At 54.9% G+C, this 24,692-nt stretch overlaps 1 protein-coding gene across 7 annotated transcripts in view; it reads right to left on the bottom strand.

The window, feature by feature from the left end:
- MYRF (myelin regulatory factor) overlaps nucleotides 1-21,325 on the bottom strand; it is a 32,879-nt gene extending 11,554 nt beyond the window's left edge. For 3 of the 7 annotated variants that reach the window (XM_084774083.1, XM_084774085.1, XM_084774086.1), the window contains exons 1-8: nucleotides 21,149-21,324; nucleotides 9,186-9,273; nucleotides 8,815-9,078; nucleotides 5,612-5,673; nucleotides 4,554-4,833; nucleotides 3,692-3,942; nucleotides 3,479-3,602; nucleotides 1,551-1,750 (exon numbers count right to left, since the gene is read on the bottom strand). In XM_084774083.1, the coding sequence (XP_084630209.1) occupies nucleotides 1,551-1,750; nucleotides 3,479-3,602; nucleotides 3,692-3,942; nucleotides 4,554-4,833; nucleotides 5,612-5,673; nucleotides 8,815-9,078; nucleotides 9,186-9,273; nucleotides 21,149-21,194 (1,315 nt within the window). In that variant the 5' untranslated portion in view covers nucleotides 21,195-21,324. Of the gene's footprint in view, nucleotides 1-1,550; nucleotides 1,751-3,478; nucleotides 3,603-3,691; nucleotides 3,943-4,553; nucleotides 4,834-5,349; nucleotides 5,553-5,611; nucleotides 5,674-8,814; nucleotides 9,079-9,185; nucleotides 9,274-21,148 lie in introns of those variants that run through there. The other 4 variants (XM_084774088.1, XM_084774089.1, XM_084774084.1 and 1 more) reach the window with 3 other exon arrangements.
- Nucleotides 21,326-24,692: the final 3,367 nt, after the last annotated feature.

The raw sequence follows: 24,692 nt of genomic DNA, 5'->3' as shown, positions 1-24,692 counted from the left end.
CTGGTCTTCTTCCTTCACCCCCTCATCTGGTCTGCAATATAACTCTGCCTCCACCACTCTTTCTCACAAACTCAGGGGCCTCCACATCCACACCCCACTCTCCCAAGCCGTTTCAAGGGCACACACATAGCCTTCATGTCAGCTCACAGTTCCTCACTTCCCCTACTTCTGCATGGTGATCACAGTCACCTCCATAATGGCCTCACATCATAGTATCATCTGACTCCCTGACTTCTCCATGTATGCCCATGCTTTTCAGTTAGCCTTGATTCATGCCCAACCTGCACACTCTTCCCAGCTGCAGCCAGCTTACACACACACACACACACACACACACACACACACACACAGTCATACATACACAGAGACACATTTACACACACACATACACAAACACACACAGACACAAACACACATACACTCACACACACATACACACACAAAGACACCCATACTAACACACACACACACATATACAAACACACACACAGACACACTCAGACACACATACATATACACATATACACACAGACACATTCAGGGGGACACACACACACACACACAAATACATAGAGACATACACCATACATAGACACACACACACATACAAACACACATACAGAGACACACATACACAAAACACATACACAGAGACACACACATACACAACCACAGATATACTCACACAGAGACACACATACACAAACACACATACACAGATGCACACAGAGACACAGACACATACACAGACACAGATACATACATTGAGACACATACCATACATAGAAACATACAGACACACACACATAAAGAGACACACATACACAAACACACAGCACAGACACATATACTCACACACACACAGACACTCACACACAGAGAGACACACATACACCCTTACCCAGTGCACCCCAGTCACTCTCACATACCCACAGCCTCTCATCTCTTCAGGAACACTGGCTGAGCCATGCCAACATGCCAGGCCCAGCCGATTACAGAATCAGACAGACCTGGTCTTGCCCCCAGGGAGCTCATGAGCTCCAGTTGACTGGGCCATGGAACCCCTCAGTCACAAAGGGCTCAAGGCAGGTTTCCCAGAAGAGCATCTGAATGGAGTTGCCTAAGAGGAATTGGGTAAGGTGCTGGGATGGGATCCTCAGAGGCAAAGGCTACTCCAGAGCCTCCGAACAGAGCCAAGCGTATGGCAAGCTGAGGGTAGGAGGGTCCTTAGATATATGGACCTGAGGTGGAGCAAGGGAGAGAGACAAGTGGCAAGAGAGTTTGGTTGGCATCTGGGAGCTGAGGCATCAGCGAGGGCCAGGAGATAGGTCTTGGCTTGGAGGAGAAGACTTGGGGATGGGTTGGAGAAGGAAGCAGGCAGTAAGGGAGATGGTGAGGGGCTGAGCAGCCCCACATCCGGGTGACAGGTACTAGAGGAGGAGGGCGGGGGGGGAACAGCTGAGGAATACAGCTGTGGGGCATTTCCTCATCACTTGCACCTTGTTGCTTCCTGGCCCTCGGTGCGCTCCCTTCCAAGCCTAACCCCAAACCTGCCTTCACTCCATGCAGCTTCAGATAGAAGCAGTCCAGGGGCTTGAGGCCTTCCGGTGTCTTGACGTACTTGGGCTCACCCAGCATGCCGATATACACGGTCACCTGGAAGTGGTTCTTCTTCTGGCACACAAAAGCATCGTCACCCACAGAAAAGTTGAAGCCCTTGTCAGCGTCCACACGATAGGTGAGCATAGGCCTGAAAGTGGGAGGTGGGACGGGAGGGAGGGAGGCTCACTATTAGAACCCCAGGCTGAAGATGCAATACGGCTTCCTTCTACAGGCCCATGCTCCAATCCCATTACTTATTCTGCACCCCCCCAAGATCCCTCAAACCACCAACGGGGTCAGTCTCCACTCCAGGGATGGACACTAAGCCCACAAGAGGAGCTGTACAGGTTTTTCGTTACGTGCCTAGGGCCACCTGCTGTTCTGTGCTAGGATGAAGGAAGCAAGATAAGGCTCTAAAGGGGCACACCAGAAGTGAGGGCATAGGAGGGCCTTTGGCACCCTTCAGCACACTCAACCATTTCCCACACATTGCCTGAAGCCCCCTCCCTTGGGGGAGATGGAATGAGAGGGCTGCATCTGCAGAGTCTCAACTGTGCCTGACAGCTGGTTGCCGTGGAAACGGTGGAACCAGGAGCCAGCTCTGCCTTGGGCCCACCCCGGCCCACCCTTTTGCTCAAGGCCCCTAGTGCCCTCATTCTGACTCCCTCAACTGCCCCCCAGAGAGAGGGGAGTACTTCTGGTTTCGGACCTCCCCTCAGGAACAACTGAAGGGTGCCATCTGTCTCCGAGACAGTGTCTGGAGACTTTAGGGCACCTCCAGGGGCAGTTAAGAGAGCACTTGTTGACTTAGGACCTGAGTCACCCTCCCCTGGGTCACCATGCAGTAGAGGTACCCCGCTGGACACAGGAGTGTTAGCGCCCACCCACAGGAAGCTGGACAGAGAGACTGCTTCTCCACTCGTGAGCACGTTCCAAGGGAAGGCCTTTCTTCCCTTACAGGGCTCACCCATCTGTCTGACCTAAGAAAGGATCCGAAAATTCCTGGGTCACACTTGTGGACCTCTGCTGCTAGCTCTCTGGCCTTGGGGCCTAAGTGGGGAGACAGCAAGGTGCCCAAGGATTGTAGGAGGGATTTCTCTCCAGACCACAGGGACTGGAATGCCATAAATGCCCTCTATAGCACTTTAGCTGCCATCACAACTGGACACCCCACCCCACCCCATCCAACCCTGGAAACTACTGGATAGAACTTCCACAGCTCAGGGTGCACACTCCAGCAAACCTGTCTCTCAGCTCAGGGCACCCATCCAAGGACACCTCCTATTCTACCACAGCTCAGGGCACCCATCCAAGATGCCCATCTCAGCCACTGTTCTGGTGAGAGGGCCCCTGCCCCAGTCACCTGGCTCAGGCTTGGCTACGTCTGAAGTACATTGAGGGGAGTTACCCTCTGACACACCCTGACCTTCTGTGGGAGAAAAGGGAGTGGTCCCTACTGGGCTCTTGGGGCCTGGGAAGCTATATCCATGCGGTGTTAAGGAAGGACCAGGATGCTGGGTGCAGCCGCATTCCCATGTCCCCCACCCCTCCTCCATCCACAGGGAGGGGGCTGCTGAAGGGCTTAAGGCTACCTTCCTGGAATGTAGGAGAACACAGAGGAGGGGCCAGAAAACATGTTTCCGCCCACTTCTTCCTGACTTGGCTCCCACGCCCCTCCTTGGCAGATACCATTACCTTTAGAGAGATAGGCTGACAAGAGGCTCTGGAGCCTGAGCCCTGTGCCTAATTCTTCCCCGAGCTTGCTGGCTCTCCTGTCAAATGTGATTCTTTTATACCCAGAATGCTTCCAGGCCCTGACCTAGGACCTCAATGGGGTCCTGAGCTGTCCCCAAGAAAGGTGACACAGGTCACTCACAGCTCCTTGTAGTTAGCGTCATAAAGGGTCGCCCATTTATTCTGCTGATGCGGCTGCCACTTGATGGATTGGTAGTTGGGGTCCAGGTAGGAGCCACTGAGGCTATCGCTGTCCTGCAGGAGGCCTGGAGGGAGGGGACACTGGTGAGATCTAGGTAGGCCCAGGGCGGGCACCCACTCACTCCTCAGCATCAGTGGCCAGTCAGTCACCTACCTGGGGAGGATGCACCTGGTGGGTGCCAAGGTGGAGTCTGGACTCGGGCAATGCTGAGGGGCAAAGAGCCAGCGCCAGGTGAGAGTGGGCCCTGGGGAGGCCATGGTGGGGACGGGGCTCTGGCTGGGTGCGGGGGCAAGGCTGTCACAGTCCCAGGTTCCTGCTTGATCATTCCGTTCAGCATTTGGGCATTGAGGGTGTTGGGGGGCGATTCCGAGTGCTTCCTCTTCTTGGAGGGGTGTGGAGGGAGCCTGGGAGCAGAGGTGAGTACCATGGGGGCTGGCTCTCTGTCCCTGAGCCCTCTCCTCCTGTGCAGTGCCTACCCCTCTCCCCTAGGCATCAGCAGACAGTGCCCAGTCAGGAGGACACTTCCTACAGGAAGCCCTCAGGTACATCCCCAGTACTCTAGCCTGTCACTCATGTCCCCACTCTTCGCCTTTACCACAGTCGTGCTACAACTCCTATGGAGAGGTAGGCAGGGGTCACACTTGATTATGTGTGGCTCCACAGAGCATCGTGTTACACAGAGCATCCTGCAAGTGTCACTCTTAGAAGCCTGAGGCTTCCAGTTAATGGGCACAAAGGCACTGGGGGTCTGGGTTAGGAACTCAGTTCCAGGTTCAAGTCCTGGTCCCTGCTTTTTCCTAATCCATGACCTGGGAAAGCTATTTTCCTTTCGGAGAACATCAGTTCGCCCATCTGTGAATGAGGTAACCGTTACCAATCAGCAATGGCTAGAGGCCCTCAAAGTATAGTTTCCACAGGGCCTCTGCTTTTCCCTAGGGTCACCCTGTCCCCACCATTCCTGATGCCCTGACTCCCACCCCACCTTCTTGCCAAGGAGGCTCTGCCCAAGCCTTACTCAGCTCCATGCTGTTGCAGCAGCTGGTGTAGCACTTGGGTCTGCTGGGTGTGGTGGAGCTCAGGGGGCACCAGACCAGGCCCCATGGCAGCATAGGGGGGTACAGGGGGCTCAGCCTTCATGTAGAGGTCTCGTTGAAGGACAGGGTAGTGAGGCGGGGGAGGCGGGGGAGGGGGGGGACCTGGCAAGTGGGCTGGAGGTGGGGGCGGGTGCTCTAGCCGGGAAGGGACTCCCACGTGGCACAGAGTGTCCGGGGTTATGGTGCGCAGAAGATGGGGGTCTGAGGAAGAGATGGGGGACAGGAGTCAGATGCCTGCCTCGCCCATTTCCCCTAGGCATGGTCTCCTGCTTCCTGAGTCATGCCAGAGGCTGGGTGGGGAGACTGGGCAGCCAGCTAGAGCCTGGGCAGGGAAGCAGGACTCTGCAAGGGTGGAAACCCAGTCTAGCCAGCTCTCGCCAGTAGGCTGTCTGGGCGAAGCCGCTGGAAGATCCCCAGTCTCTAACTCCTTTGAAGCCTGAAGAGTCTCCCGGAGGAGACCCCATCCTGGTCCCCCTCCTCCCACCAGCTGCCCCACTCCAAGTACCAGAGGCCAGTTCCCCAGCCTGAGGGGGCTGCAGCGCTCTTTGTTCCTCAGGAAGCATTCCAGGGATGTTTTGGTAGGATAAACAGAACTCTTGACCCCTCTTCAGTCTGCCCATGACCATTCTACTCTTGGCCACGTGGGGGCCGCTGTACCCCTCAGCACCCTGTAAAGGTGGGCCCGGTAGCAGCAGCCTTCCTCAGATGTCCACTTACCGCCAAAGGGCGCGTCCATGATGGCGCAGGGGGCCAGACGGTGGCATCACCGGCAGGGACGCTTGCTCTGAGGCAGGACCAGGCTCCCCACCCGCCCATAGGGGAACAATAGCCAGTGCCGAGGAGTATTTGACCAGCGATAATCTGGCCCGTTGGGCAGCCGCTGGCCCCCTCCCTCCCTCCTCCCTCTCTCCCTGATAAGGCTGCACCAACCACTTGCCCAAACCCAGAGGGGGAGGGTGGCGCTGCCCGCTGGACTCACCATTCACCTGCTGAGGGGAGTAGGCCTCAGAGCCTGAGTCTGGGGGCGAGTCTGGCAGTGTGCTGCAGGGGGCCGGAGGAAGGAAACTGTTGGGCCAGCAGCTGTATGCACCCCCTCAGGCCAGGCAGCCCCTCTGGTGGGCATGGTTGCAAAGACCCCTGCCCCCATCCCATGCCATTGAGATCTCCTCACATCTACCCAAGGTTATCTCTGTCCACCTATCCAAAAGCCCTAGCAGGGTCTGGGGCTTAATTGTGGGTGAAAGACTTTAGAATCTTGCCCTGGATCTCCAGCTTTAATAATGGTTATTTGTGGGCCAGAGGCCGGGTCATTGGTGGTGGCACAGGGATTTGAAGGCCCTGCCCTCCCGTCCCCAGAACAAGGGGCCAGGCATCTGCCTTTCTTGGGCACCCCCGAAGCCTCTAGCTTCCTGGAAATCCTAGGACCTGGGGCCTGGTCTGAGGAGGTTCAGTAGGTCACCACAAGCTGCCTGGCAAGAGGCAGGTGTGGACCAGGCAGGAAGCCAGCTTTTCTGGGCCTGAGCTCTCTCTCTTTTTTTTTTTTTTTTTCTTCCACGTTTTATTTTATCAGTGGTTCAGGCAAAAGAACAAACTCAAGCCCAGAGGTCAACACGTCCTGTACAAAACATGTACTCGCCTAGAGAGAGACTGTGGCTGTCCAGGGACCCAACTGTTTGTCATTTCTCCTCTAGAGAGTCTCCCCTCTACCATGCCCAGAGACCACCAGAAAAGCTTTAGGGTCACAGTGGACACATTCCTGCGGTGACTTCAGAATCTTACTATATCCCTGAACAAGCCATGGCCGTTTCTTCCCTACCCCCACCCCTGCTTGAGGAGGTCTCATTACATCTTTGAAACTGGTCCAAGAATAAGGACCCTGAATCTGGTGTGGACTTGTATCCCAAGCTACTCAGGAGGCTGAAGACAGAGGATCACAAGTTCAAAGTCTGCCCTGGGCTGCAGAGTGAGTTTAAGGCCAACGTGGATAACATAGTGAGACCCTGGCTTAAGAAGTGAGAAGGAAAAAAAAAAAAAAGAAGTGAGAAGGGCCCAGGGTGTAGCTTGGTGGTTGAGCGCTTGCCCAGCACGCATGACAAGCTCCTGGGATCAATCGTTAAGACCCCAAATAAAAAATGTAGACCCTAAACCGGGCGTGGTGGTGCAGCCTTTAATCCCAGCACTCGGGAGGCAGAGGCAGGCGGATGGCTGTGAATTCGAGGCCAGCCTGGTCTACAAAGCGAGTCCAGGACAGTCAAGGCTACACAGAGAAACCCTGTCTCGGAAAAAAAAAAAAAAGTAGATCCTAAGCCAAGCACTGGTGGCACAGCCTTTAATCCCAGAACTTGGGAGGTAGAAGCAGGCAGACCTCTGATTGACACCAGCTTGGTCTACAGAGTGAGTTTCAGGACAGCCAAGGCTACACAGAAAAAAAAAAAAAATGTGGACCCTAAAACAATTTTTCCTAAGGATAACACAGAAAAGTGGACAGGGGTAGAGCTTTGCACCCTGTCACCATGGCCTCAATCCCTGGGCTGACCCAGCTCTGTCCCCTCCACGTCCAGCTCCCCCCTGCCCCCTACACTTCCTAACAGTGTTCTTGGGTTCCTCCAATAGTCAAGGTCTCTCGCGCCCCTAGTCCCCACCACCAAACGTCCCAGTCCACGTGACCCTGCATTCTTTCATCTTCTCACTGGTTATTTCCTGTCTGATGGTGAATTGCTTTACTTTTTATAGTGCTGGAGAGAGAATCCCGGTCCTCGCACATTCTAGAAAGTGCTTTACACACCGAGCAGCGCCCTCAGGGCTGACACAACAGTCCTCTCTCATCACCCACGATGGGGCCTGGGTCTGTCTTCTTTATCACTTCGAACAAAGCCTAGACCTAGACCGGGATGCCCAAGTGGCTCTGGACAAGCCCTGCCAGGGCCACCTGGAGACGGTTCAGGGGCGCCCAAGGGGCTCGCTTGTGCCTGCTAAACCTTCTCTCTCTCTGCTCTCAGGCAGCTTGGGCTTAGAGACACCCTCAGGCAACCCAGGTTTGCCACTGGCACTGTGTGCCTGTCCTCCACTACGGTCACCCTAAGCCGGGTACTGAGGAGCCCCTGCTCACAGTATGTTGGGTATCTACCCAATACCTCCTCTCTGCTTTCTCCCACTTAGTTTCCACCATGGATGTGGAGCTCATGTTAGAGGTGAGGAAACCCAGCCTCTGGCAGAGGTCATGGGTCACCAAGCCCAGAGGCCCACAAATGGGAAGACCAGGCTGGTGCCAGGCTGCTGGACACAGCACCTATGCACCCTGGAACCTTATTCTACCTAAAGACAAGCCCTGTGGCCTCTTCACTGAGATCTGTGGAGAGCCTGGTGGACCCTGGCTCTGGCCATTTCCCCTTGAGCATGTTCTGGAGCAATGGTTCTCAACCTGTAGGTTGTGACCCCCTTTGGGGGTCAAATGACCTTTTCACAGGGGTCACATATCAGATATCCTGCATATCCTATATTTTTACATTAAAATTCATAACAGTAGTAAAATTACAGTTATGAAGTAGCAACAAAAATAATTTTATGGTTGGGGGTCACCACAACATGAGGAACTGTATTAAAGGGTCAGAGCTTAGGAAGGTTGAGAACCACAGAGTCCGGGGGCTGACTGGGCTATGGTTGCAGGCAGTCAAAGCCAGGCACAGGATCATCACTAGGTCAGGACATTAGTGTGGTCACAGAGGTATGGGAGGCTGGCAGGAAAAAGCCCCCTCAAGATGTAACTGACTTTGGCTCCACAAGGCAGGATAACTTAGGCCACGCTTAAGGTACAAGCAACCCCCAGGACAGAGAAAAATGTCAGCTAAATACTTCATGGGTAGATGGGACATGGGTACTCTATGAGTGTGCGTACGTACATGGCGTGGGGTTCCTGTGAGTGTCCATTGGGGTCCCAAGTCTCTCTTCTGTCCCTACATTGCTTTGAGATTTTTCTAGCACTTTTAGGACCTTCTCTGAACCCTGGTGGCTGCTCATTGCCTCAGGACAAAGCATGTGAGTCTCCTGCCAGCCGTGGTGTCACCCCTATCCAAACCTACCCATAAGAGGGCCTGTGGTTTAAGCCCTTCCCACTGAATCTGCTGGACAGTGGCCACTGTGCCCCTGTATCCTGTCCCCACCCACTCCCTGGCCCCCACTCACCCTGGGGCATAGGGAGCCTTGGGCTCTGCCTTGATGGGAGGCCCAGAGCCCCCCAGGAAGGGCTTAGGGGTGGTGCCCATGCCGTTGTTGTTGTTGCAGTTGAGTGGGGTGCCGTAGGTCGGGGGTGGGAGAGGGCCATGGCGCCCAGGGGATGGTCCACTCCCAGGGGGGCTCAGATGGTGGAGCCCGCTGGAGCCGGGAATGGCCGGTGGCCCGTGGGGGAAGGAGGCTGTGCTGGCTGGTGCAGAGATGTCAGGGAAGCAGCTGTGGGGAAGGGAGGAGGCTCAGCCCCCAGGTTCCCAGGCCTGAGGGGAACTTCCATGTCCCCTCCCACAGGGAACTGCCCAGAGGTCTCAGCTGAGGTGACTCACAGGTCAGAGGCGTCCTCTTTGCCAATGTACTCCTCCAGGATACTGGTGTCGATATTGGAAGGCTCCAGGGCACCGCTGATGTCATGGCCTGAAAAGCAGGGCAGCTGGGCTTGAACTGGTCCCTGAAGACCCCAGGCCTAGGGCCCACCAGCCCTCCTCAGGCTAGGCTCTCTAAAAGCTATGACCCAGCTCCGCTCGATGCATGGCCCTTCACTGTCCACCCCGATGCCCTTCCAAAAATAACGCCTGCCCACAACCCTCAAGGAGGTCAACAACCCAATGCATGGGTTTGGGGACAGAGAAGCCACTCTTGTCCTTTCTCTAGCTATGTGACAGAACAGAATCATCTCCCTCCCCCTCACCTAGCCCCCTGTCTTTTTTTCTTTTTTTTTCTTTTCTCCCCTGTCTTAAAGAATGCTCTAAGGAGCAAGGCAGGTCCTATCGCCTTAGTGGCTCAGGCCCAGAATGACTTTCCTGCCAGGTCCTTCCAGGAGACCCAGCCTTGAGCTCCTGGAAGCCTGAAGCCTGGCTGCGCAAAACACATCCTGGGGCTCAGGAACTCAAGGATTCACTCACTGCACCCCAGACCCCAGCTCCAGGGAAGAACCTGAGACCAAGATCAGTTAGTGCCAACGAGGCCCATTTCTGGTGGCTAGGTCCACTGCCTCTGGGCTGGAGATGGGGAGCTTGCTTAGCCCTGACCCTCCAAAGGAGACAGAGGATGAGGAAGGCACAGTTTGTCCGGGCCTCATACAGGGAGGAACAGTGGCCAAACTCTGCCCCTCCACCCTCTGCCTGCTATCCTCTTTTGGGTCCTCCCCCATGGCCTCAGACCCCTAAAGAGAAAGGACAAAGAAAGTTTAGTCCAGGGCTCCTGGGCACCGCAAAGAAGGAGAGGGGGTGGTGATGGCTTTTCCTTTCCCAGGGTCACCTTGTGGGGCAAGAAGGGGGGTAGCCAGAGGGAGGAGTGATAAGGGGGCTGACGTGAGAGATGCGTCAACCCTGATAACGAAGGACACCCCACCCACACTGCAGACTGAGCCTGGCCAGCTCCACAGAGGAAGAAACGACCCTCTAGAGTCTAAGGGCTCAACTCTTGGGTTGGTACCTTCAGTCCTTCCTCTGGGGAGTCCTGGGAGACAGAGCTCAGATTGGTCAGGGACAAACCCCACCCAACTCAGCCATTGCCTGCTGTGTGACCTAAAGCAGGCCATACCCTCTTTGGGCCTAGGTATCCTTTTTAGGAAAATGGGGGGTGGGGGGGAACAGAAGCTTCTTGGGGGCAATTGTGATTGGTTGTAAAGCTGCAAAGATATGGATTGTAAGGTGTCTGGCGCACAATGGGAGCCCTGCACATGGTGGGGCTGTCTTCACCTCCCAAACCCCAGCACCCTGGGGTCTCTGAGCCCCCAGCCCAGGCCCCTCCCTGGCCCCAGTCGGCATTTGAAGAATGCTGAGCCCCGCTTAGGTGATTAATGAATTAATGAGCATGAGCGGCTAAGCCTTCCTAGGAGTCACACGCTGCCTGCGACAGGCCAGGGCCTCTTGCTAACCCCGACCGGGGGACTCACCCCAGCTGGGAATAGAGGCACCCACCCACCATGCAGAGTTTTTCCAGCCATGCTTTTGTGGCGTTGTTCATGTTCAGTCTGTCTGTCCAAGTTCCAACCCCGCCTCACCCATTTCTGAGAGCCACAGCTCCCAACCACTGAGCACCTACTGTGTGTCACACTCATCACTGAGTTTATTATTTATGAGGCATTATGGCACCTTCATGCGTCACCAAATCATAACAACGAGCAAAGGGACGTTGTCAGTGATGGCAGGCCATGATGAAGAGCTTGCCAGTCCTTCCGAATCCATACTGGGGACTCCTGTCCAGGTCAGGAACTGCACCCCTCAAGCACCCCCACTTGATGTCACTATCTCTGTCTCCATTGTTCGGTGACGTCACTTCTCACCCCAAAGCCACACAGTAGAAAACTAGCCAATCTGACCCCAGGGAGAAAGGTGCAGCGGATGTTTCTGTGTCTTCCTTCAGCCTGGTCCCTACTCCACAGCATTGCTAAAGGTTTCTGAGGAAAGGAGGAGGAGAGCCTAGAGCCCCACCCCCACACTGCCCCAGCTGCTGAAGCTGCAGGTTTTTGAGACTGAACTTGGCACCTTGGGTGAGTGATGGGCTGACGGCGGTCATGGGCTCCTCCTTCCTTGGCCAGGAGCATTCCTAATCGCCCCTAATCCTCCTGTCCACCTCCCCTGGGGGTGGGGGGTGGGGGGGATGGGGCCCTCAGGCCCAGGCATCCTGGGAGACCCTAACAAGAACCAGATGTGGTTAGGGGAGGAGGGACCCTCTCGTGCCAGGGTCCGGGAGGACTGAGGGGGGAGGAGGAGGAGGCCCGATGGCAGAGTGAGGTGGGTCTAGAGCTCTGGAGCCAGGGAAGCTGAGGTTTCCTGAGGCATGCAGGCCTCCCCCCACCCCCGCCCCCGCCCCCCACAGCTCCTTCTCCCTACAAGCCTTGTCTTCCTTCTCCCCCTACGGTCCAGACATCACACAGGGCCACAGCCTAGCCAGCAACCCCACAATAGAGAGAAGCCTCACAGAAGTTTGCAGGGGCCTGGGGATCTTGAGGCTGGAACAGCCCCCACCCCCACCCCCACCCCACCCCCACCTCCCCAAGGGCCCAGGAGAGGGCACAGTCCTTAAGGTACACTCTAGGAGTGCTTCCCCATTGCCAAAACAAAACAAAAACAAAAACAAAAAAAAACATGGAACACTGGATCCCAGGATGCTGTCTACCCCTGTTCCCACCAATCCTCAAAACCACCTGGAAAGTGAGCCTCGGCCTGCCACAAGCCGCTGAAGGCCCCGCCCATGCAAAAAGTGGTACCCCAGTATCACCCATCACTATATGTCCTCCTCAAACCTTCCAACAAATTTGACACTGCCTTTGGCTTCTCCCCAGCCCCTCTTCTGTCAGACTCTGGAGCCCAGCTCCTGTTTCCTTCCTGTCGGGGACAAACATGCCACCCACAGGGACTTTGCATATGCTGTTGCCTCTACCAGAGAGAGCCAATTTCCATTCATTTGCAGATTTCTATTATCCAAAACCCCAACTCAAGTGGCCTCCGTTGACTCTGCGTCTACTTTCACGTCAGGCTGTCTGCTTGCTCACCTGGCTGCCTCACGCCTCCCTGGGGAAGGCGAGTGAGTGGCCCCACAGTCTGACTTCCACATTCTAAAGACCAGCTCTCCTGTGGGGCAGCCGTCCCTCCGCTGCTGTACAGATCAAGAGACTGCAGCCGAGAGAGTGGACATCCTGCCTATAGTTACAGAGCAGGGACAGGGCGGCTATGGCTCCTTGCAGTGTTAAGAATCCCAGTATCCCAATGAATGAGCGAGATGATGAGGCAGGGACAAGAGGTGGCCTTGCCAGGTCTGGAGACCTTGGGCAGACCGTGAAAGACCTAGAGGACAGGGTTAGACGTAGCCTATCCAGGTCCCACGGTATCCTGCAGAGCTGTGCCCAGGGGCTCCACACTAATTAGGGCCTTTATTACCTGCCTGAAACAAGAGCCAGACCCAGAGGCTGTTTCTTCGCAGGCAGGCCAGGGGGCCAGGCTGTGGGAAAACTTCATTTCCCCCTTTCCCCTCCTTTTAAGACCACTCATCAAGGGGACAGGAACAGCCAAGCCAGGTGCAGGAGGCAGCAGGCAGGGACCCAGGTGGTCCCTCCACCCTGGACCTCTCCCTGTCCCTATCCCCTTTCTCATCCCCCCCCCCTCCCACCCAGCTGTGGCTGCTGGCTGAGTCTCTGCCATTGTCCTGTCGGGTGGGGAGGGTGGGGACACAGCACAGTGGGAGTCTTGTGCCCTGCCTACCCCCTCCCCTACCCCGTCAATGGAGCACTTGTCAATTCATGCCCCAAACATGGCGGAAATCCCGTCAGCCACGTGGCCATGGGCAGGGTGGGCTGATCCGAACCTCAGGGTGGTCAGGGCACCACCAGAGCTCAAGCCCTTGAGTGTCAACCTCAGGTATCTGAATCTGAGGGTACCTTGGCTCCAGCAGCGCCTCGATGTCTGTCAGATGCTTGCTACCTTGGCATCCTTGTGATCCTCTGAGAGGCCTGGCTGCCAATGTGGGCCTCAGTTTTATTGCAGAGTGACTTCCTGACACCTCTCTCTCTCTCTCTCTCTCTCTCTCTCTCTCTCTCTCTCTCTCTCTCTCTCTCTCTCTCTGCCTCAGCATCCTTCTCCACCTGGTGGACAGGCACCCCAGAAAGCTATCCCTCAGTCAACATCGCCATCCTGTTCTTTCCTTTCAGGCATCCCTGCTCTGTTCCTGCCCTCTTGCACAGGAAGTGCAGCCTTTGAGCGCTCTTGTGGCTTTGAGTTTCTGAGGGCCCTTGTCTGTCTGTAAGTCCATCCAGGTATATGACCAGTACACTGCTTCTCCGGCATACTCCGGTAGGGATGCTTTCTGTGCCTTCCTCCCAGCCTACCCAGGAGGTCCTTTCCAAGTCACCTAGCCACAGAGGACCCCCAATGCCATGGCCTGTCTCCCAATGTGAACTAAGCTACAGACTCCAGTCAGTCCACATGATGACGAGGCACAGTGGGTGGTCACAATTCTCTGACCTAGACATTCTGTCCTCATCAACAGCCAGAGCCGCTCGCCGGCCCTGTTCAAGCTTGCAGCTGCCACTAGGGCCTTCTCAATCAATCACATGCCTGCAACCCGGATACTTCGCTGTACGAGCACCTCTGCGCACTGATGCATAAGATTCTCAGTCGGTTTGGGCCCAGGCAGCCACAGCTGACAGCAAAGATCCTCAAGTCTAAGTCACAGCTGGCTGTGTCCCTCTCAACTCCTCACCAGAATCCCAGAAGAAGAGGCACCATGGCCTGATCCTCAGAACCAAAATAACTGGGTGTGGTGGACTGTGCCTGTCAATCTAGCCCTCAGAAGTAGGGCAGGAGAGTCACAAGTTCAAGTTCATCCTCAGGTACATACTAAATTCAAGACCAGCCTGAGGTGCATGAGACCCTGTAACAAAAGAGGGGTGTGACTGGTTTACCTTGTCAACTGACTTTGTCCCTTAGAACTGTCAAATGCACATGGCAGCGGGAATCTGTCTCTTTTGTCTCCAAAGGCTAGCACTGTGGAGGCTTGAGGAAAGCTTCCTGAACAAGTGAAGGGGCCCATGTAAAACACGCAGTGTGTGTTGCTGTTGGAGTGTACCCCTAGGGGTCACGCTGGTGTGTTAACACAAATCAACTGGAGTACTTGACAGAGATCCAAGCTCTCCGTGCTGTAGGTCCGTATGGTAGGTCCACTCTGGTTCCAGTGGGAAAGGGTCAAAGTTACTGGAGGGCGGGCCTCTCTTCGCCCCTGGAGTTAGAGCCTTGCGCCCCTGAAGTGAGTGCAAGTCGCTAAGAACACTGTGGATTTCCTAAGAACCAGCGTGGCTGAACATCTTGCTGCCGAGTTCAGATTGCGCTATCCTGAGTACAAGGTGATGGCTTGTGGGGACCAGGGAAGGCTGTGGTCCGAGGGTAGCTGAGACTCTGATGCCCTGGAAGAGCAGAGTCTCTGAAGGGCAGGCTGGGGGTAGGGGTGAGGGATTCTTCTGTTTCTGGCATGGAATCAGCAGGGAACACAGGCAACTGTGGCTCAGACTTAAGGATTTGGTGGGACGGTTCACGCATGCTAGGTAAGCACTCTGCCAAGTAGGCTACATCCCCAGCCCGTTTGTTGCAGTTTCAAGGGTGCAAGGCGGTAGCGATAAAGCCTTGGGCGCAAGCCTGTTGGTCTATGTTTACATATCAGCACATTTCCCAGGCATGTCCTCAAGTGCTCATGCACACAAATGAGGCAGGCCCCACTACCACCCCTCCCAAGACAGAGGTTCATATTGCTGGGTCAGGGTCCCCCAGCATAATAAGCACCTCCTCTTTTCTTTTCTCCCATCCTCTCTGCACAGTGCAAAGTCAGGAGCTTGCATCAGCTGCAGCTGCAGGTCCAATGGGACTAAACAAATAAATTCATGTATCTGGCCCAAGCACCCCAGGAAGGCAGCTCCTTGCCTCACTTGGTGGGTAGTTTAGAGGCTACAAACCCTGCCTAGAGGTAAACGGAAGGCAGAACAACAGGGACAAAGACAGGCCAAGCACCATACAAGCCAGTGGCGCTCTGGCTTCCCACTCACGTGATTCCCTCTTCTGTTCCCTGCCCCTTCTCCCTTCCACTCTGACCTCAGTACTCTTTGGGTCTTCCTGATGACACCCTGGCAGCCTTGACCATGTGAGTGAGTGTTGTGTGCTCCAGAAAGACCAAGGGCTGGGTGGACATCTACAATGGCTATCGGCATGCCAGACCCCTCAGTACGCAATGAGATCCCCTTCCCTACCTCCCAGAATCCCATTCCTGCTTCTGTGGCTACCTGCATGAACATGGCGTATTACCTTCAGCTCCTCCCGCTCAGAAAAAGGCTGTATGAATTATCTTCCCCCCCCTGTGCCAAGGACTGCACCACTGCAGAGTGCTCTAGCCCAGATGTACCGCGGGCAAAGAGCAAGGGTGGTTAAGTTCTTTTTGTTCCAGGGAACAAGTTCTACATCTCCGAGATAGAAGAGGAAGCAGACTTAACTGGTGTGACAGGACCCAAAACTTGACACCAGATGAAACAACCAGGCCTGTCACACAGTTGCCTACAGACAGGATACACTCGGCAGACTATGACTGCCCCCCCACCCCCGACCCCCAGCCTGGAGTAAGGATCTCAGCAAGGGTGAGGGTCTTTCTCAAAGTACATAGCACCAGCTGTCAAACATGTGCCCAAGTCCAAGGCATCAACCTACTGTGTGAGTGGGTCAACAACCCTGCAGATGAGTGCGTGCCACCTGTCCCAGGCCATGCAAAGGGGCTGTGCAAGCCCACGGGATGTAGGTTAAATAGGGCTGATATTCATGGAGTGGTACACAGGCAGTGCAGGGTCCTTAGATCCTCCATGGGGGCTACTTCCCCAATCCCACAACAGCTCTGCAGGTCACTAACTAGTCCAGCTGTGCTGCCTTTTGACAGCTGAGACAATAGAGCCCAACCAGCTGTGACAAACTCAAGAGGAGGGCCATGTGGTTAACAGGGCCAGCTGCAGACCCCACTGCCTGCTAGAGGTTGCACAGAGTCCTTGCATCAACTATCCCAGCCCCTGATCGGAGGGCCACCCACACCCAGTGGTAATGGCTGGAGACCTTGACGTGGGAGAATTGTCATCCGAACTGAGGGAAACTGAGGTGCTGAGGAGTTTGTGAGGCCTAGGCCATGAGGAGGAGGAAGGGAGGGCAGGCTGCCTACTCAGGGCGGGGCCACCCCAGTTAATAATCCAGTTAATGATTTCTGCTTTGTTCTTATCAGGGAGGGCAAAGTCCACGGGGAACAGCCAATCAGCAACCTAGCTTGGTGGTTACCCATTAGCCTCTGCTGCCAGGGCCCCCCAGAGCTGTAACCCTTTGGGTGTTGTCTGGGCAGGTCTCCCAGGGAGATGCCATTCTACCCAGAGTGCTCTGTCCCCAAATAGCTTTCTTGGCTCTGCCTAAACCTCAAGGGGTACATTATTTAGCACCCCCACCCCAAGACTGAGGAAAGGCATAAGGCCAAGGGGCTGGTAACCAACTCTCCTGAATACTGACATGACTGCAGCCACACCCAAAGAGTGGCTTTCCATAACACACACACACACCCCAGGGCTCCTTTACATATAGATGGACCGATCGATCGATCATGGTCTCCACTGGCGGGGAGCATTTCCTGCCTGCCCTGTGTTGTGTGGCTCTGTGACACATGTGGGGACATAGGGATGAGTCAGAGCCCCTGTATTATCCATCCCCTCCTACCTGGCTCAGGGCCCAAAGGGTGGGCCTAGCCATCAGCTCACTATAGACTGGGGTTGGGATAGAAGTCTTGTGGGACTAGGGGTAGGTATCTGAGTCCTCGGCGGAGTTGGGGGTGGGTCCTGGACGGGCCCAGGAGAATCTGAGGGATTAAGAGAAGCTTGGATCCAGTGTCTCCCTACCCACCTGCTCCTGGGTGCATCTCCAATGACAGATAAATGACAGAGGCCATAGAGTCACCTCCCATTTCACAGCCCCCGGCTACGCAGATGATGGATGGTGTCCTCCCTCCCGAGTTACCAGAGAGCCTCCACCTGAGACTCCTGCCTTCTGGAGGGGATGGAAAGATGCTGCCCTCAACTGGCAGCCCCTCCCACAAGGCGTTGATGGCAGAGGACAAAGCTGGCGGACTGAAGTCAGCCTACACCACCACCTCGCTAACCTTGTCTCTCAGAGCCTCAGTTTTGGCCCCTGAGACATGGGTCCATTCTGGTCCTCCCTCCCACCCTCCTCCCAGCCAGAACTCTGTTGTCTACCTTGTACCGCCCATCAGAGGCCACAAGTGTCTAAAAATTATCAACTAGAAGAAGCTCCTACTCAAAGCCGGGCGGTGGCAGCGCACGCCTTTACTCCCAGCACCAGGGAGGCAGAGGCAGGTGGATCTCTGCAAGTTCAAGGCCACCCTAGTCTACAGAGGGAGTTCCAGGACAGTCAGGGCTACACAGGGGAACCCTGTCTTGGGAAAGAAAGAAAGAAAGAAAGAAAGAAAGAAAGAAAGAAAGAAAGAAAGAAAGAAAGAAAGAAAGAAAGAAAGAAGGAAGCACCTACGCTGGTCCAACTGACTTACCCTACCTGGAAAACAAACCAGAGAGGAAAGTATTGGCCAGACCCTCAGGTGCAGAAAGGGTAAGACCCAGGCCTGTTCCTGCAACCCTGGAGGCCCCAAAGTCCCCAAACCTCAGTGGCCTATTTGACACTTGCTGGAGACCCAGTTCCCTTCAGTATCCAAACCGACCTCTACACAAACCTGCTTTGGGAAACACTTGCTAGGACAAGAGTCCCTCACATCACCATCGGCACAGCCTCCGCCCAGAATCTTTTGTCCATATTCTAAAATGTCCCTCCTTCCCAGGATTGTGACAGAAGGTTCATCAGAGCTGAGGGCACCTGGAGACCTCTGCCACCTGTGTTCCAGGTGAAAAAAAAGACCCCAGAGAGGCTCTGCGTAGGGCCACACAGCTCTCAACATGCCCTCTCAACATGGTCCTGCTCCATCCTTGATCTGGCTAAGAAGTCAGGCCCCCCACCAACCAGATGAAGAGAAATACACCATCCCCTATACCCAGTTACCTGCTGGGAGCCAATGCATCCTGCCCCGAGGTCCACTCTCTACAGGCCTTGTGCCCTCTGCTCTGGACTGCTGGTTCCTATCTCCAGGGGATTAACTGGGCAGTCACGGGGACCCAGCTGTACCAGCCTCGAGGGGGACGCCCTGTCCCAGCCTCCCACCAAAGGCTCTAAAGCGCCTTAGCCCCCAGTCTCACTGTCAGCTCAGAGCAGGGCAGGGCATGCCCCTGTGTGCTGAGCTAGTGGGACACACGGCGGGAGAAAGGACTCTTCAAGATCGCTCCTTCAGCAAGGGTCATTCTGTCGGCCAGCCCAGAACCCAAACCACGGAGCTCTCAGCCCACTATCTGGAGGGAATGACTGAGGCCATGTGGGAATCTGGATAGGGACCCAAGGGTCCCCATTTGAGTGTGAGAGCATACACTGTCACCAGGGTGACTCATCAGCACCCATAAAACAAGGCCTCACACTTATGAGCACACCACAGGTCTATGGCTGCTCCCTCAGGCCCCTTCACCTCACAGGGAGAACCTCCACCTCACTGGCCAGCAGATTCTCTGCCAAGGCCAGCCCCTCTCAGACAGACTTAGAGGACTGGACCAGGTGCCTACCCACCCTGCCCCTATCCCCAGGCTCTAGGAGACTGCTGAAGCCTGGCCCTCCTGAGCAGGCCCCACACCCCGCCTGCTCCCCACAGACATTCTTGACTCTCCTCTTATCTTTCTGGAGGGAGCAGCACAACCTCCCTGCCGGGCAGCCGCATGGCTAAGCTGTGGCGTCAGCCTCCCAGCTCCCCCCCCACACACACACACACACCTCCCAGGCCAGGAAGGAAAGTTTGGCTCAGAAGTGAGGAGCCCAGGCCAATTAGGCCCACCCCTGTGCCTGGAGCCCAGGTGGGGGTAGGAAAGGAAACTTAAGCATACCTTCAGAAATCAAGGGCCCTGGCTCATGGGTCATTAGGGCACTGAGAAGCCATAAGGCACCCCCTAATCAGTACCTGTACCCCACAAGGATGGCTGACTCCTCTCCTAGGGTCCTTACATCTCACAAGGTCCCTGAACGCCCCTAACCTAGGCTCAGTCTCGGGAAGAGAGCTCCTGGGACTGAGGGATGCTGTTTAGCACCCCTCAAATAGTGTAGCTGTCTCAGAACTGATAGTCAAATCTAGTCCAAGCCTAGCATTTTGGGGCCTTGGGACTTGTTCTGCCTGGGTGCTCAGCATCCTGCAGTGAAGATGGCAGGGACTTAGGGCTGTCCTCTCCTTGGGTTGCTCAACAAGCAGAAGTGGACAGAAGTCCATTCTGTGCTTGCCCAAGTCACAGAAAGAGAGACAGAGACAGAAAAAAAAGTCCTCCTCTTGCCCTGGAGAAATCTCTCAGGACCTTGGCTCTGGGCTTTAGACTTGGGCCTTGATTTCTATCCTGCAACTCGCACTCCCGGCCTGGTGTGCCTGTGGCAACAGGTTCTGCTCATGGAAGCCTTTTCTCACACGTAGGTGCAAGATGTTAGCTTAGGGACCAGGAAGATGGTTAAGACAGGGGTCAGGCTCCCAACATAGCGGGGATAGATACAAAAGGGGCTCAAGAGCCAGGCCTCACCCTACAGCGAGGGTCTGAGAAACCCAGCAGGCTGGGAGATGTCAGCCTGCACCTCCCCTCCCCCTCCCACACCAGTCCCTTCCCTCCTGAACCCAGCGCTCAGGGGGGAGGGGCAGTCCTGGAAGAGGGGCAGGGGCAGCTCCGGAAAAGATGAGGTGGTATTTAGATTAGGAACAGACTCTAAAATCAATGCGGGGTCGGGGGTGGGGGTTGGGGGGCGCTGGGGAAGCGGGGTAAGGGAAAAATTTTAGTCATACATAGATCCCACTGGAGAAGGTTTTTTTGTTTTGTTTTGTTTTGTTTTTCAGGTCAAGGTGAGGGGGCCAGGTCACTACTGGTGGAGAGAGAGACAGCTTTTTGGTCAGGTGTGAGGGACCCAGCCCGGACGAGCCACATGGGGCTGGTTGGATGCCATTTACAGTATTGTGAAGGTCTCCAAGGGCAGAGGTAGCTGGTGGCAGAGATGCTAGCTTTGAGGCAGGGAGGGAGTTCTATCTGTAGGAGGCGTACTAAAGTGAGGGGTTTGCCCCCAGGCAGGGAAGCAGTAGCTTCAAGAATTTCAGCCTTAGCGGACGAAGCAGCGTTGCCCAAGACAGGTGACAGTCTCAAAGGGCAACGCAGTCTCCAAGGGTGTCTCAACCTCCAGGACGCAGTCAAGAGGTCCCTGCTCCTAGGAGGTTGGCTGGGCTTTGGGGTCCCAGTCTTAAAGGATATGGGAAGTCCCAGAATAGAATGGAGTAGGAGCCTGGCAAGGATGGAGTGCCAGAGAAGTGGAATATAGTTCCCAGACTAAAGAAGTGTGCTGAGGATTGGAGTGTCACCATCTAGAGGGACCGAGGGACCCGAAAGGCTCCAAGGAGGGCTGAGTACGGAAGGAACCCATCCCCAAGGAAGTTGAGTGTTGGAGACAGATGGAAAGTCCAAATCCAAAGGGCGTGGGCAGACACCTCCTGGAGACTTCTAATCTCGAAGCCATTCACCTCGCTGTTGCCAGTCTGGAGTAGAGTTCCTGCCCAAAGGAGACTTTCTGGGGAACCCTATGGGAGTCCTGTCTTCAGGAAGATAGGCTTGCCTATCCCAGCGCAGAACGTTAGCCGCCCAGCTGGCCCCGCGATCTCTCACCTTCGAAGAAGCGCTGCAGCGCTTCGGTTTCGTCCACCACCTCCATGGCCCGCCTGCCCGGCGCGTGCGCTCCGGCCGCAGCCCTGCTACAGCCTGGCCCGGGGGCGCGGCATCGCCCGCGCGGCCCGCGCGACAGTCCCGGCTGGACTCCCGCTGCAGTCCCGCCAGGCTCGCCTTACGCTCGCTACCCGCAGCCCAAGCCCAGCCTCCGCCTGCCCCGCGCCCCGCCCGCCGTCCGCAGCGCCCTCTGGCGGTATGCCCGGAGCCGCAACCTCGGGTAGCGGGATGCCGCGTCGCCTGCATGGGGCGCTCAACGTGGCATTGGTGTCCTGGCTTCTGCCTTGCCTTGAAGTCTCTGGCAAGTGATTCAAGATCAACCGCGGTTCAATCTGAGGGTTTTCAGAACCAAATCTCAGCGATGGCTCCTATTCCTTTCGGGACTTACTCTATCCCAGTGAGAGCAATGTGAGTGCACCAAAGAAATGTTTGTAATGTGCTGGGCCTGCACAGAGCAGCCTCTAGGTGTTACCCCAGTTAATCCTGGCAGGTCTATACTAAGGAGGAACTCCCTACTCCCGCTCTCAAGACAGGGTCTCACTATGAAGATCTAGCTGTTCTGGAATTCACTAGTTGGCCTGGAACTCTGAGAGATCAGCCTTCTTCTGCCTCCCGAGTGTGGAGATTAAAGGCGTTTGCCATCACGCCCAAGTAGAAGGAACTATTATAATTTGCATTTAGTGATGAGGAAACTGAGGCTTAATGAGGAGGGCCTGCCTAAGGAAGTGCTTCTCCATAGAACTTTCAGGACTGATGGAAATAACTCTAGGTGTTGTCACTAGCCACAGAGGCCGCTGAACACCTGAAATGTGGCTCTGGTGACTGAACACCCGAATTTTCTGTTTGATTTTTTTAAATTAGCTTGAGCTTAGTTAGTCATGTACGACAATGGCAGTATTGGACAATACAGGTGAAGAGTTCAAGGTCAGTAGGGTTCAGATTTTAATAAAAGTCATTCCCCCCCCCCACACACACACACACGCACGCACAATACGAGATAGGATTTCTCTGTGTAGCTTTGGCTCTTTTGGACGCATTCTGTAGACCAGGCTGGTCTTAAGCTCAAAGAGATCCACCTGCCTCTATCTCCTGAGTGCTGGGATTAAAGCTTGCACTACCACTGCCCAGCAAGAGACACACTCTTTTTGTTTGTTTGGTTTGGTTTGGTTTTTCGAGACAGGATTTCTCTGTGTAGCCTTGACTGTCCTGGATTCGATTTGTAGACCAGGCTGACCCCAAACTCACAACAATCCGCCTGCCTCTGCTTCCTGAGTGCTGGGATTACAGGCGTGCGGCACCACTGCCCGGCCAAGAGACACACTCTCCTTCCCTGCTGCCTGGCCTGATATTTAATCTGAAATCCTCTCCTGTTTTAACCCTTACCTCCATCTTGCCCCACTGCACAGCATGTCTACTACATGATTTCTCTGCAGTCCTTTTCAATAATTCTTCATACATCAGAAATCAGATCACACCAAACACTGGTTTGATGTTTAAAAGCCAGTGCTTTCCTCTTCCACTCCAATATCTGAGCCTCTTGCCCTGGTTCCTCGGGCCTTGCATCACCTCTGTCTCCTTGACGCCGTGACCTCAGCTTCAACTGCTTTCTCCACTGCTCACTAAACCATTGCTACCAAGCGCTTCTGCCATCACCCACGCATGCCAGGCCCATATCTGCCACAGAGCCATGGCACATGTTAGTTCATCTATGATGCTTGTTCCCAAAAGGCTAGTTCTTCTCGGCCACCAGGCCTCAGTGCATGCATCAGTATCGTATCTCTCCACCTCAGCCTTTCTCATCTTCACCCGACTGTACTTTCTACTTAGTTTCCTTTATTCTCCTTCTCGGGAAAGGGCTGTGAGCTCACTTCTATAACTTCAATACCAAAAAAATGTACCAACTGGCACAGAGTAGGTGCTCAAAAAGGACGAGCTGAATGTGTGAACGAAGGCATCTGCAAACTTCAGAACCGTAGATCTAGAGGCAGAGAATTCTGGAATCCCACACCCAGCAAATCCCACTATAGAGTGGCTCAGGGCCCAATCTCAGAGGACCCTTCAGCACAGCAAGTCAGAACCAGAAAGACCTGTACCACTGCACCACTGCACCACTGCACCACTACACCACTGCACCACCACTATACCACTGCACCACTGTACCACTGCACCACTATACTACTGTACCACTGTACCACTACACCGCTGCACCACTACACCACTGCACCACTGTACCACTGCACCACTATACTACTATACCACTGTACCACTGCACCACTGTACCACTACACCACTGTACCACTGTACCACTACACCACTATACTACTGTACCACTGTACCACTATACTACTGTACCACTGCACCATTGTACCACTACACCACTGCACCACTGTACCACTGCACCACTGCACCACTGCACCACTGTACCACTACACCACTGTACCACTGTACCACTGTACCACTATACTACTGTACCACTGTACCACTGCACCACTGCACCACTGTACCACTGCACCACTGCACCACTATACCACTGTACCACTACACCACTGTACCACTGTACCACTACACCACTGCACCACTGTACCACTACACCACTGCACCACTGTACCACTACACCACTGCACCACTGCACCACTGTACCACTACACCACTGTACCACTGCACCACTGCACCACTGTACCACTGCACCACTACACCACTGCACCACTGTACCACTGTACCACTACACCACTGCACCACTGTACCACTTCACCACTACACTACTGTACCACTGCACCACTGTACCACTACACCACTGCACCACTGTACCACTGTACCACTACACCACTGCACCACTGTACCACTGTACCACTACACCACTGTACCACTGTACCACTGTACCACTGCACCATTACACTACTGTACCACTGCACCACTGTACCACTGTACCACTGTACCACTACACTACTGTACCACTGCACCACTGTACCACTGCACCACTACACTACTGTACCACTGCACCACTGCACCACTGTACCACTACACTACTGTACCACTGTACCACTACACCACTGCACCATTGTACCACTGCACCACTGCACTACTATACTACTGTACCACTGTACCACTACACCACTGCACCAGTGTATCATTACACTACTACACCACTGTGCCACTACACCACTGCAACCACTGCACCACTGTACCTCTACACCACCATACCACTACACCAGTGCACCACTGTACCACTATGCCACCGCACCACTGTACCACCACATCACTGCAACCACTGCACCACTGTACCACTACATTACTGCAACCACTGTACCACTGCACCATTGTACCACTACACCACTGTGCCACTGCACTATTGCACCACTGCAACCACTGTACCACTGCACCACTGTTCCACTGTACCACTACACCACTGTAGTGGCCAGGGCATCTACACCAGGCTCTGCAGGCACAGTGAGACTAGTTGGGGAAACAGTGCCCCCTGCTGGGTGGA

The sequence above is a fragment of the Acomys minous genome (genome assembly GCF_964271855.1).
Source record: "Acomys minous genome assembly, chromosome: 2".
Lineage (NCBI taxonomy): Eukaryota > Metazoa > Chordata > Mammalia > Rodentia > Muridae > Acomys > Acomys minous.
This window is presented reverse-complemented; position numbering and strand designations above follow the sequence as displayed.